The 13,959-nt window shown below is 36.6% G+C and overlaps 1 protein-coding gene across 1 annotated transcript in view; it reads left to right on the top strand.

Annotated features, from left to right (window-relative positions):
* The window catches only part of VPS13C (vacuolar protein sorting 13 homolog C), an 88,363-nt gene that overhangs the window by 62,129 nt on the left and 12,275 nt on the right, over nucleotides 1-13,959 (top strand). Inside the window, exons 61-76 of the mRNA XM_065688086.1 lie at nucleotides 412-576; nucleotides 932-1,060; nucleotides 2,743-2,876; nucleotides 3,219-3,345; nucleotides 4,262-4,497; nucleotides 4,787-4,937; nucleotides 5,990-6,130; nucleotides 7,143-7,224; nucleotides 7,316-7,385; nucleotides 8,239-8,350; nucleotides 9,347-9,460; nucleotides 10,771-10,907; nucleotides 11,145-11,226; nucleotides 11,919-12,032; nucleotides 12,280-12,355; nucleotides 12,977-13,140. Coding sequence (XP_065544158.1) covers nucleotides 412-576; nucleotides 932-1,060; nucleotides 2,743-2,876; nucleotides 3,219-3,345; nucleotides 4,262-4,497; nucleotides 4,787-4,937; nucleotides 5,990-6,130; nucleotides 7,143-7,224; nucleotides 7,316-7,385; nucleotides 8,239-8,350; nucleotides 9,347-9,460; nucleotides 10,771-10,907; nucleotides 11,145-11,226; nucleotides 11,919-12,032; nucleotides 12,280-12,355; nucleotides 12,977-13,140 — 2,034 coding nt within the window. The remainder of the gene's footprint in view (nucleotides 1-411; nucleotides 577-931; nucleotides 1,061-2,742; nucleotides 2,877-3,218; nucleotides 3,346-4,261; nucleotides 4,498-4,786; nucleotides 4,938-5,989; nucleotides 6,131-7,142; nucleotides 7,225-7,315; nucleotides 7,386-8,238; nucleotides 8,351-9,346; nucleotides 9,461-10,770; nucleotides 10,908-11,144; nucleotides 11,227-11,918; nucleotides 12,033-12,279; nucleotides 12,356-12,976; nucleotides 13,141-13,959) is intronic.

Genomic DNA, 13,959 nt, shown 5'->3' with positions numbered 1-13,959 from the left:
TCACTCAGCAGCCTTTTTTAAGACCGCATTTCCACAGTTAAGCACAATAAAGGATCTACTTTATAATATTATGCAGATATGTAGGGTGTTGTGTTTCCGTATACTCTGTAGCTGATCTCTCATGATATGATCTTTTTAGGTTGTCTTGATTTACTGTAGAGACATTCCTGTTGGATTCTCCCTACAAATGCTACAGCTAGAAAATGCTACAGCTAAAGCTGTTTCTCTGCCCCTGCATTAACTGTGTTGCATAGTTTGCTCATTTTACTGTTTGGTTCTTCTGTTGCAGGTGTTCAGAACAGGAGTGTTGTATGTTAGTCTGTACTTAGAGGAAATGTTGGCTTTTCTTGTTTTCCATCCTGGCTTTTCTCTTAAGCTTGTTGATTGTTTGCTCAATTTGTCCTTCAACAGGTGGGGGTTAGCATCAAGATGAGTACTTTTAACCTTACCAGGATAGTTACCTTCACTCCATTCTACACAATAGCAAACAAATCCTCACTGGAACTAGAAGTTGGAGAAATTGGTCCTAATGGCTCTTTTCCAACTAATAAATGGAATTATATCTCAGCTTCAGAGGTAATGTTTCTGTTTTTTTCTTTTGAAAGTTATTGTAGACAAATGATTGGTCTCTAGCTGTCACTTAAGGAAAAAGCAGCTCTCTTACAGAAGCTCTGTCACTTCTGATGGCAGGATATGGATACTTCACGTCTCAGAGTAAATTAAATAGCACAGATTGAATATGTTAGTAAATTCATCAAGTCTTTCATTTTAGATAATTTACTAAAGGTAGATGAGCTGTTAATCAGTAGGTACTGGGGTAAGAGCTAAGGCATTTGAAGAAGGTTTAATCCCACAAGACTTTGGTTTACTACTGGCTTGTTAAATTGAACATATATGAACTATAAAGTCATGCATGTTTCTTGTTTTACAGTGTCTTCCATTTTGGCCTGAAAACTCATCTGGTGAACTTTGTGTACGAGTAGTTGGCTATGAAAGCACATCCAGACCATTCTTGTTTAAAGCCCAGGATAATGGTACTCTGCTGAGGCTGAAAGAATTGGTGAGACTGGCTTTCTGGGGTCTGGTTTTAATACTTCATTTTAGCCGTGTGGTATTGAACTTAGCAAAGCTTGACTCACCAGGGTGATCAAGATTGCAGCCTTGTGCCTTAAGCTGCTGGTGCAGTGCACTTCAGTTCTGTTGCATAAAAAATGTTGGAATCAATGTTGTTAATGTTTTCATAGCTGTGGGAAGTACTGATTTTGTTTTGACAAGCTTATAGGAAGCCGAACAGCTCTATTGCTATTGAACTAAAAATGGAATACTCCGCCTCTAATGTATTCTTTTGCGTAGGGCATTTCTTAGATGCCTTCATTTGGTGTAAAGATCCTAAAATAGAATGTGTTTTTTGATTTCTTGATAAGCTAATACATGGAGATACAGTTCATGGCTAAAATAATTTATGATTCAATTTTAATAATTTCCAATGTTAACCTAACCTAGCATTAAGGAGTATGTATATAAATGTAGCATGATCAGACAAGTGTCTGGAGATGATGCTTATCATAACTAGCTGAAATACAGGTGACTGTGAGGATAGTTGAGCTCTCCACATTTGCTGAAGCAGTTAGGAAAAATGCTTTTGGAACAAGATGTCATCAGTTATTTGCTGTTCTGTTGCTGCCGCACTTCATTAGAACAGCGGGGAAAGGGGGATATTCTTCACTGTTTTATGATAGTGTTCAAGTGTTTAGTGTTCAAGGCCAGGCTGGGTGGAGCTCAGGGCACACGCTCATGGGCAGGAAGGTGTTCCTTCCCATGGAACTAGATGAGCTTTTTAAAGGTCCCTTCCAAGCCAAACCATTCTGTGACTGTAATAGCAAATAGCTCAGCTTTGCAAGAGAATCCTTTCTAGTCCTTTATGTAGTGAGGTTTTACTACTGCTATGTAGAGTGCTAAACATAATTTCTCAAATCCCTCTGCTGTGAGCTGGACAATCTGTAAAATCATCTTGTTCAAAAGTAGATGTGTCCCCTTCCGCCTCTTCTCCAGATCTTACCAACAAAAATGTCAATTTATATTTCTTATACAAGCATTTGATAAAGACATCTGAAGAGAGTATTCAAAAGTGAAAGCATGAGGTACCTCCTTTGTATAAGCAAATGAGAAAAATTGTGGTATATGTATCTTGGAATTATCTTACACATGTATTGGAAGAAAGCAGGATGTTGAAAGCCATTAGAAGAAAGACTCAAGAATGACTTATTTAGGGTTTTAATCAACACAACTTTTCTGCTCAGTGATCAGTTATTGTTGTGTTTATCGTACCTTTAAAGACTTTCATGTGTTTGTCTAGAGTAGTCTTTCAGATTTTTAACGAGCATGCAGGAAACTGCAGGTTTTAAATAGAATGTCAAGTTTTGTAACAAAAACTGAAGGGTATATTTGCCTCTACTTGTTACTGAACTTAGGCAAATAAAGTAATTCTTAAAAATGATATAATCTGAATATAATTTTTCAGTGAAGCTAAATCAATAAATATTATGTGGATGTTCCTGATGTCTGTTTTAAGACAGTGTCCAGTGTATTTGAGCTTACTGTTACTGGATAATGTAGAGTACATTTCCTTTTTTGATTTGTAAAAGGCCACTGTAAGACTGATATAAAAATAAGTTTAGTCTGTTCCATCTTCAGTTTATGTCTAGAACAAATACTGAACTTTCTTTCTAACTTTCTTTCCAGAATGGGGGCTTGCTGGTGGATGTGAATGTTTCTGAACATTCTACTCTCATAAGCTTCTCAGATTACCATGAGGGAGCTGCTCCAGCTCTTATTGTTAACCATACTTCATGGGACTCTCTCAGATACAAACAGAGGTATGTGGAAGAAACAATTCACCTTTGGTTGTTTAACCAGGGGGCATCCTTTGTGAAGAAAGTAGTTCTCTACCATTGTGGTACCTTGAAAAACAGAAAAAGCCCTTTTCTTTATTGTTTTAGAGAATAATTTTGTCTTTTTTTAAGAAGTCTCATAGTTTTGCAGAGAATAAAGGGGGAGTAGAGATCATAGTTCACTTTTTTGGAGTGGATACCCTCGGCTGTTCATGCCTCACCCTGGAAGGCTGGAGGGGTAGAGTGCTGTGATCTCCTTGCACCACTTCAATCAGTGGTCTTAACCAAGGAATGCTGTCATTTTACTCATTTTCTTTGACCTTGCAGTGGATTACAAGAGGAAATGGAATTGAAACCAAAGCAAGTATGCCTGTTTGCATGGACAGATCCGACTAAAACAAGAAAACTGATTTGGGGTTACTCCCAAAATTTTGGTGAACATGACCTGCTTAAGGTAAATTTCAGAAGGGGAGAAGTAAATGCTGAACCAATCTAGGACTGTAACAAGGTTAAAATTAGCTGGGAGAAAGCTTCTTGAGTAACTTTGCATCTCACTTGTCCTGTGAGAGACTTCTGAACCTATTCTCAAGTAGCAAGATTTTAGATGTTTAGATTAATGTAATTGGAAGACTGGACCCAAACTGCAACCTGCATTTTCTCCATGGTCTTCTTGTATATGAAGGAAGAAGGATGAAGTGTATGAGCTGTGGACGTATCTAAGTAGTAAAGAGGATGAGTAATTCACCAGTTGCCTAGCAGTGCTACATTTGGCTAAAGAATTTCCCTGAAATGGAGAAAACCCCTGACTGTTTGTGACTCTGTTCTTATGGGGAATGCTTGCATGGAGTTGCTCACTAAGGGCTATTTTGGTGTTTCTAACTTGTGCAATATTAAAATAGAAAAATAAATAAAGTGGGGGTAAAAGGATGGTGATCTAGATAGGAAATGAGTGGGGGAAAGAGGGAAAATATAGCTAGAAGCAGAAGTAAATCTGGGATAAGACTGGGCACAAGTATTTGGTTAAAGAATGGAGAAGCAAGTATTGATGGAGTAAGATGTTTTTCTCACTTAACTGGCCAGTAGACTAAATAAGGTCCTGTGTGTCTGTCTCTAAATAGCTGCCCTCTGGCACCTTTTACCAAACTCTGAATTTAGAGGTGGCTCGCTTTTTCTGTTGACTAGGCACAGAGTTAAGAAAACTGAGAATATTGGTAGTTAAAAGTAGGGACGGGAAAGCAAGTTTGTATTTTAGTTATACTGGGAATGGATTTGGTTTCTCACAGCTGATCTCCCTGGAGTTCAATACTTCATAGATTCACTCCCGTGATATACTTTATATATATATTCTTTTTTTCTCCCTCCCAATACAGGATGAATGTGGCCAATTCCCTTACAATGCAAATACTCAAATACACTGGGTGTCCTTCCTGGATGGACGCCAACGAGTGCTACTTTTCACAGATGATGTTGCATTAGTTTCTAAAGCACGACAAGCAGAGGAGCTGGAGCAACCTGATCAGGAAATAAACTTGTCAATCCATAGTCTTGGACTTTCTCTTGTTAACAATGAAAATAAAAAAGAAATCTCCTATATAGGAATTACTAGGTACTGCACATGGAGGCCTAACTATTCCTTTGAATAATCAAAATTTGACAGCATATTGTAATGTTAGCATTACAGTTCAGTTGAAGGCGATATCTTTCAAATGAAATTAATATAAATGGATCCTTTTAAAGTAAAATAAAGTTCTGCTTTTATTCCTGTTGTGCAATTTGAATATACAGGATTTAACTGCCTTCTGTCTTAGATTCTATTAAAAAAATAGTAAACAATAGTTTTGCATAGCAAAGGTTTCACTACTTTTAAACTATTAACCTTATTATTTGTTTTGCAGTTCTGGTGTTGTTTGGGAACAGAAACAGAAGCAGAAGTGGAAACCATTTAATCAAAAGCAAATAAATCTGTTGGAACAAGCCTATCAGAAGTATCTTTGTAAGACTGCTTCCCAAACTCCAGGTTGGCATAAACTAGACAGCAATGTTGAGGTATGTTCTGAGGTTTCAGAGTTAGAGTGATTGCAGAATATGTGTAACTGTTGAAACAGACTTCTGTCTTGCTAAGTAAGGATAGATGCTGCTTTAACAGAAATGTGAAAAAGAGCAAGCTCTTTTTTGGAATAGTTTCACATTGTACACAGGAGAATATTTTGGTATGGAGGCAATGCACAGGCAGTATTGAAGTGTTTTGGAGACTTGTATTATGAAGAAAGAATCTCCAAGAGTTTTGCTTTTGTGTGGTCGAAAAGACTGTTTGGTGTGTGCATGTTAGTGATGAACCTGTGTTCTCAGGGATGTAACTTAAATTCTTTGCAGAATCTGGAATTTATCTTCTTAGTAAGCTGCAGTTCCCATTACTTGGTATGATGAAGGGGCCTATAGCGCTCAAAGACTATGGAAATTAATTCACTTAGCTGAGATTTTTCAGGTGTTAATTGTACATGCCTGTGTTCCATGCATAAATGTAGCATGGTCAAATGGCTAAATAAAATACAGGCATTTCAAAGTACTGTAATCAGCCTTGTTTTCAATATCATCCTTTCATTTGAAACATGGGTGCCCCCAGTTATATGAATACTGAAGTTTTGTACATTGCACTAGTGCAGTTGAACCATGTCGTATCTAAACTTTGTATATATGTCATTACATTTGACTTGAAATAAATTAGAGGTTTTTGCCTTTGCTTCTCATAACTTAAATGTTTCAGGATCAGGGTAAAAGCATCAGTTGGGAAAGTACTCAGCTGCATGTAAATATCTAATTATTATGCCAGTGTAATATGTAGCTCATAAAGAAATAGTCACTAAGATGACACAGAGGTTCCTGCTTGGGGCACATAAAGTTGTAGTGTAATGTGCTTATCAGAGTAACTTGTGGTTTTTGGTCCTTTTCTTGAAGATAATTGGATTGAATAATTCAGTAGCCATGTGATCATAAAATAAGCAAAATACAGGTTTTATTTGCTAGTCTGTTCACTAGTAACGTAACATTTTACTATTTCTTTTATTAAGCTGTGTTAGCTCTGCCTTCTTCTATTTTAGGTGAATTTCAGTAAGGTTCCAATGGAAATGCGTCTCCCAGTCAGATGCAGCATCCGACGCAACTTCTTGCCAGGAATTAAGGTTGAATTCAAGCAGTCGCCTCACCAAAGAAGCTTACGGGCGCAATTGTATTGGCTGCAGGTACTGTCTTCCATCATGTTCTCTAAACTAAACAGACACTTTAAGACTTTTGATTTCTATGAAGAAGTATCTCTAAATTGTACATATGTGGTGCTCTGCTCACTGCATCAGAGTAGCAGAACAGCTAGAAATTTATGAAGTACTGCAGAACTGCCATCCCAGGATTTTGTGAATAGTATGGGAAAAAGAAATACACAAAACTGGGTAAATATAAAGTAGGGTGCTATGATGAAAGTTTATTTCAAAAGAGAGTGTTTTAGTGTTTTAAACCAAACAAAAAGCTCAGTTTTGTACATAGTTGTGTACCATTATTCTAGAGGGTGTACCTAGAGGTTCAGAAAAAAAAAGCTACCTGTCTGATGGAAAATAAATAGAGATTTAAATACTCAAAAATAGCACATAATAATATATCTGCATGTAATATTACCAATGACTTAATGTGCAACACTTGCAGTGATTAACATACTCCAGTCAGTACTAATGGTGTTGCTAAATTAACCAATAAAGTGCTTGAGGAGGTACTAGTGAGAAGGTTTTGGTATCAGAAGAAAATGATGGTGAGAAATCATCATCATTTTCATTGTCAGCTGCATTTGCTGGACTTCAGAGTCTCCTAAAGGAGAGCAGTCATTGAGTCTTTTCCTGATTTGCTGGTGGGGAAGAGCTTCCTCTTTCCTTCTGTCTTTTGCACTTTAATTTTTGCCTTAAGGTAATTTTCACTATTCTAGCCAATGTATGCCATCAGCTGCAGACCCTCTAAATGAGTCTTTGTTAGTGTGAACTTGTGAAAGCATCCCTTGTGCAACACTTTGAACCATCTGACCTTTTATAATTGAATAGGTAACAATCCAAAATAATGAGAGTAGTCCTCATCCTCTTGTTTCTTTCCCACTAAATAAGAACGAGGTGGCTCTTGAATATAATCTATATAGCCTCTAGCCTTCTAAGATGGAAATGGTCTTTGATTATGGCATCATTAAAATATTACTGTAATTATGTAATAATTTTTTAGGTTGATAACCAATTACCAGGATCGATGTTTCCTGTTGTATTTCACCCTGTAGCCCCTCCCAAGTCGATTGCTTTGGATTCAGGTAAGAGAACGAGTTTTATTCAGCATTGAAAGTAGTAACATGGTGATATAATTTTTGGATATACCTAAATTCATGTTTTTTTCCTCCTTAGAACCAAAACCCTTCATTGACATCAGTGTCATCACTAGATTCAACGAATACAGCAAAGTGCTGCAATTCAAGTGAGTCGAGCCGCGCGTTGTAGTACAACTTGAGAGACTTAATGCATTTTTGAAGTGAACCTTGTTTTAAAGTTCACATTCTCATATCCAAACAATTCTTATCTCTTGATTGAATTTTTAAACATCTCCAGTGAATAAAAATATCATTCCAAAAAAGTTACTTGTAGAAAGTCAGGACTGACCACATGAAGGGATCTGTTGCGTAAATTACATAGTAATCAGGGCGATTTCCCTCTTGTGCTACGAGATGCATGTATGCCTGTTTGCCATACCATGCTGGGTTTATTGGGTGCTCTAACAACAGCTCATACAGTCTCTAATGAAGCCTATTACATTAGTACAGTGTGTTCTATTGTGAAATGTATGTTCTTTAGTTAATAGAGTTGCATCTTGAGTTTTTGTGCCAAAAATGAATTAAAAATGTTACGCTGATTGTTTCTAATGCAAGTATCTATATCCAACTATTAACGATAGGAGATTTGAGGATGGTGAATTTTAATAAAAGAAATATTGTATAATATGATTTTTGGAGAGGAGCGGTTGGATAAGAAGTAGTATGCTGTTTAGGTAAGATTGTTCATGGAGCATATGAAATCATAATGTATGAACATAAGTATATGGTGATGGTTAGTTTTTTTTAGGATAATTTTGATAGTGTTAGGATATGAACAATCTGCAGTAATATATAGCTTTGTGAGGCTGGTAAGCCCTTCTAACCGTAAATAGTTGATATTGTAGATTGTATGCCTTAACATGAGACACTGTGTAACAAAACTTGAGTTATGTAGGGTAAACATGTGATATTCAAGTTAAACTTCTATGATTATATACTGTTTTGTTTTTCCCATTTTAGGTACTTCATGGTTCTCATCCAGGAAATGGCACTGAAAATCGATCAAGGATTTTTAGGAGCACTTAGTGAATTTTTCACCCCATCTACAGACCCAGAAGCTGAAAGACAACGGGTAACGTATGAGAGAAACTGATTCTTGCAGAGCAGGGCCTTCATAGTAGCAGTGTTGTAATTTTCTGAAAATTCAGTTTAAATGAGTGAATGTTTCATTTGACGACAGGGACTAAAGGGACATGGTGAGGTAATTGTCAGTGAAGCTTTGGTTATTTCTGTTAGATTGGCTGCGAACATTACTAAGTGGCAAGTTTGAGTAACTGTTCTATTTGGATATGTGTAACTGTTTTCTGTTTTTTTAATGTTTCATTGATTGACACAGTTGTTTTGGCTGTGGCTACAACGTATTACAGGTGACATGAAATAACCTTAGGCTTTGTAGAATGTTCTTCTAAATGTGAGTCTACAGTGTCTTTTCTCTTGAGAGAGCAGAAGGAACAGATTTTCATGACTCTAAATTAGTTCTTATATAGGTGGATAGTTTTCAGAAAGATCACATTTGTTTCTAGTGTGTGTAGGAGAGTCATTCATACAAGTTTCTTTTTATTTGAAGTTATATTTTTGGATGTACAGTATAAAACCTCCAATTTTGTAAGGAAATGCAAAAAAATGAAAAAACCTCAGGAAGTGAGTTATTTTACTAGTATTTCTAAATTAATTTAGAAGAGAGACCTGGTGTGATTTAACAATTTAAGGGAATATCAAGTCATAAAGCATAAAATGGAAAGTCATGCAGAAATTGTTGTGTGTGGTTTCTGTGGGGCTTTGTTTTGTGGGGTTGTTGGTTCGTTTGGTTTACCCCTGGATTAAAGAAATGCACTAGTACAGTTATAATAAAGTATACGGAAGTAATTAGTCAATTTCTAGTTTTGGAGATGTTGGCTATTAAACTAGTTGGGTAACTTTTTTATTACATTTGACTATGGTTATTATTTCTGCTGTTTACTTACATTTGTATATTTTATGTGAATTACATAGAATTGTATTGCTTATATTACATAGATTTTGATGAGATAAACTTATGTTCTGTTTTTTCTTCTTTTTTTAATGAAAGTCTAAATTAATTCAGCAAGATGTGGATGCTCTTAACACTGAACTAATGGAGTCTTCCCTGACAGATCTGTCAATGCTCAGCTTCTTTGAGCATTTCCACATTTCTCCAGTTAAGGTATGTAATAGAAGTACTTTTAATTAATAAAATACCTTACAACAATGATCTCCCAATTTTTTAAACACATCTTCAGATCAGTCTTTGGATAATTGAGGTCTTCATGTTGGCAATGTTTACATTCTCTTGAACTTAATACTTCGCTGGAAAACTTTTAGTTGCCCACGAATGCCAATGCACCCTTAACCACCACTAAGTGGGAAGACTCAATGGGTATGATAATGAGGAAAGCTAGATAAAATGCTGACCTGAAGGTGATATGTGGTAAATTGTAGTAAAATACACTTTCCTGGGCTTGTCTGCATGTCTCTCTTGAACCAGTTAGATATTTCAGAGTAAGAAAGGTTGATCATCAGTAACTATTCATTGTTCTGAATCAACATGATGCTCCCCTATCAGCTTGAATAAGAATTTGAAGGAAAAAAAAAAACCACTTACTTTTCTTTTCATTGGAGATATACAAGACAGGCATAGACCTCAATAGAGATGATGAAATTCCAGCACTTTTTTCAACTTGTTAGTTATTTCACTTGATATCTGCTAGGATACCCTTAGATTTCCCTATTATTGCTTTTTTTCCTATAGGATTGTGCTTGTAAACTTAGGAATGTGAAACCAGGGAAAATGCTATAGGAACAAGACACTATTGTGGCATTTTAATATTATCTCTAGCTAGTCTGGTTGAAGTTGTTGAAGAAATGGTTATAATTTTAAGTCTGTCTTGTATCTTTATGTGAAATGTCTAGATGTACTTACTGCCTGTTAAGTACAGGAAGGGGCTTGGGCTTCTTTTTTTCCTGTTTTTTTTTCACCTTACTTCAGTGACTCATCTTAATATTTTAAACCACTGGATAATGCCCTCTCCACCCCTAAGAAAAGTGAGTGTCTTACCCACACTAAGGAATCTCATTTTGTAGTGTTAAAGTTGATGTATTTCCCCAAAAGCATGACTATTTGCAAAAATAAACACAAGCTAGTTAAATAAATCAGAACTCAAAATTTAACTTGTATTGGAAATTAGGCTCCACCTATTTAACATGTCATTTCTCTGTGTTTACACAAAGTTTACAGATGCAAATATGAGAAAAGCTAGGGCAATCTGACCCTTCTCTATGGCAATAGTAATAAATACAAATGTTATGGAAGTTATACCACTGTCAGTTCAAACATGTTTGTTGAAAATTTACGTTTCCTCAGAGCAGGTAAAACCGCCTTATCACTGTTCCACCACTGTATATGCACCACACAGCCTGTCTGGCATGTATCTTTTTGTCTTCCCTTGTCTTGTTTTACTAATTCTGTCACTGCAGCTGCATTTGAGTCTGTCTCTGGCTTCTGGTGGAGAAGATTCAGATAAAGGGGAAGAGATGATAGCCATCCATTCTCTGAATTTGCTGTTGAAAAGTATTGGAGCTACTCTAACAGATGTGGATGATCTTATTTTCAAGTAAGCTAATGAAGTTTGTTTGGTTTTAAGAAAGCTACTATGCATTTAATAAGTGGGTCAATGCTAAACTGACTCTAGTATAAATGTATGCAGCCATTGGGAAAAGGGCGGAGTGGAGGGAAGGTAGGGCTTGGGCTCATTTTTAAGAGAATAGGGCTTCAGGATTATCTGAAAGAAAAGAACTGTTTAGAAGGAGGAAGGGTATCTATAACTAACATGTGATTACTTGTCTTTCAGACTTGCTTTCTTTGAAATTAAATATCAGTTCTACAAGAGAGACCAGCTGATGAAGAGAGTTGTTAGACATTATAGTGAACAAGTAAGCTTATTTTATCAAGCTTTTGTGTAAGATTTTAGGTGACCTACAGAATGCAGAAAATAAGAAAGAAAAAAGGGGCAATGGGTGTAAACTGGAGCATAGGAAGTTCCACGTTAACATCAGGAAGAACTTCTTTACTGTAAGAGTGACAGAGCACTGGAATAGGTTGCCCAGTGGGGTTGTGGAGTCTCCTACATTGGAGATATTCAAGGCCTGCCTGATCAAGTTCCTGTGTGATGTACTGTAGGTTACCCTGCTCTTGCAGGGGGGTTGGACTAGATGATCTTTTGAGGTCCCTTCCAACCCTTGGGATTATGTGATTCTGTGAAAAGGTGAATACCCCTAAAAGCTACTGGTTTTGTATTTCATGATGCTGAAGTAGGAATCTGGTGGCACATTATGAAAATGGAAATACAGAAGTGTCCTGAAAATGTGTGTTAAGAATTCTAAGTGATTGCTTCTGTTCTTTTTATGTATATCTCTGTTCACCAATGTATTCTAGTAGTTATCCACACATATACTGAATCTTTTGCCCAAGCCTGTCTTTATTAGTAGGAATACTTAGTTGAGTACTTAAACACCTTACTTGGGTAGAAAAGTAAAAAATTTACCATGGCTTCTAGCATGGAACTGTGTGTAACAATAAATAGTAACACTGCTTTTGTTTTTCCCTTCTTTTTTTCTTTCTTCAGTTCCTGAAACAGATGTATGTTCTTGTACTTGGGTTAGATGTTCTTGGAAATCCATTTGGCTTAATCAGAGGCTTGTCTGAGGGAGTTGAAGCTTTCTTCTATGAGCCATTCCAGGTATAACTTCTTGATCCTTCAACTGTGTATGAATAGTAGGCTGATTGAATATACTGGTACAGTTGTGGTTTTGTTGCCACTGTACTCTGCACCTTAAACAGCTAAGAAAACAGTAATTCTGTATGTTAACTTGAATAACTTATTCAAATGGCCTTATTTTCGTCAGTGTAAAGGAATTGCTAGTTTTTCTTGAGACAGATTAATAAATGTATAGTTTTCTGCTATTACTAATGAACTTAATTTTTAGGGTGCTGTTCAAGGACCTGAAGAATTTGCTGAAGGCTTTGTAATTGGTGTTAGAAGTCTTCTTGGGCACACAGTGGGTATGTATGTCTTTGTTACTGCTTTAATAAATTAGGTTAACTCATGGACTGCTTTTTTTTTTCTTATTTTGAAGCCAAGTTATATTTTTAATATATCTACGTGATATTTTTTGATGAGTGTTTGTCAGTTACTGTTGCCAATATCATGATATATCATTCATACCTATCTTAGTTGAGACTGTCTAAATGTCTGTCTTGCAGACTGAGCAAGCAAACTGGGAAGCATTTGTAATATGCTGTGGATGAATAAGGAGAATAATTCTAATGGCCCTAAAATATCTGGAGAAGCCCAAGAACTGTTCATAAGAGCAACTACTGTTACAGTTGCCTTATATTTTTATTTAGCTATGTGTTTATGGTAATGATGGAAAATATTATTTCATCCAATATGCTGTATAGCATGTACAGAAGTGATTTTAAGAGTTACCTTTTGCTGCATTTATGGATTTCAGGCTAGATTTTGGAGTTTTCACAGGGACAGCGTGTGGTAGTTACACAGCATAATTTGGAATATCTAAACTGAGTATGGAAGGAAATCACTGAGCTTTGTGGTTTCTTGTGTGTTGCTTGCTGTTAAATTGTGAAAAACAGTGACTTTTGCTTTCTGACTTGGTCCATCAGGTGGTGCAGCAGGAGTGGTGTCTAGGATCACGGGTTCTGTTGGAAAAGGTTTGGCTGCTATTACTATGGATAAAGAGTTTCAGCAAAAACGAAGAGAGGAAATGGGTCGGCAGCCGAAAGACTTTGGTGATAGCCTGGCGAAAGGAGGAAAAGGCTTGTTACGGGTAGGAATTTGGAGTTAAGATAATGATGTGCCAACCCTTAACTCATGCTTGAAAATTACAAGCAAGAAAGTTTTCTTTATCAGTTCATGAACTAAGTACAGGAGACAAACAGGCAGTTGATCTATAGGAGACTGAGAATAGTCTATCAGCTTCATTATTTAAGGTAGTGTTTTTACCAAACTGAGGGAATTGAAGGTAGGGTCTCAGAAAGGAAAAGTGTAGGACATATTACTAATTTTTCCAGTGACATATAAATAAACAAGTAGTTTTCCATGTTCAATGAATGTTTTATCTAATTAAAGTAACTGGGCACTTATTTTACTTTTAAGTCAGTTCTGTTATTAAAATCAATTGGAATTAGGAGCTCTGGGCATGTGCTGCATACTGTGAATGGCTTTCTCTATGCTGAGGTCTTATAAATAACTGCTAGGTTTTCTTGATTTAAAGTAAACGTAAAGCAAGTGGAATGTGTATAAAGCTAAGTACTGCGTTTGGTTGGAGAGATTTTTCTGCAATAGAAGCTGTTCAATGCCTGTTTTTTTGTTTTTTGTTTTTAATCCAAAGTCAGGAACCTGTTCGGGTTGCTGAAAGGTCACATCTATTTCTAGTTGAAGTGTTAAGTAGGATCACAAGTCATAGAATGGTTCGGGTTGGAAGGGACCTTAAAGCTCATCCAGTTCCAACCCCCTACCACAGGCAGGGACACATTCCACTAGCACAGGTTGCTCCAAACCCTGTCCAACCTGGCCTTGAGCACTGCCAAGGATGGGGCAGCCACAGCTCCTCTGGCCACCCTATGCCAGTGTCTCACCACCCTCA

This window comes from Lathamus discolor, chromosome 8, assembly GCF_037157495.1.
Source record: "Lathamus discolor isolate bLatDis1 chromosome 8, bLatDis1.hap1, whole genome shotgun sequence".
Classification (NCBI taxonomy): domain Eukaryota; kingdom Metazoa; phylum Chordata; class Aves; order Psittaciformes; family Psittacidae; genus Lathamus; species Lathamus discolor.
This window is presented reverse-complemented; position numbering and strand designations above follow the sequence as displayed.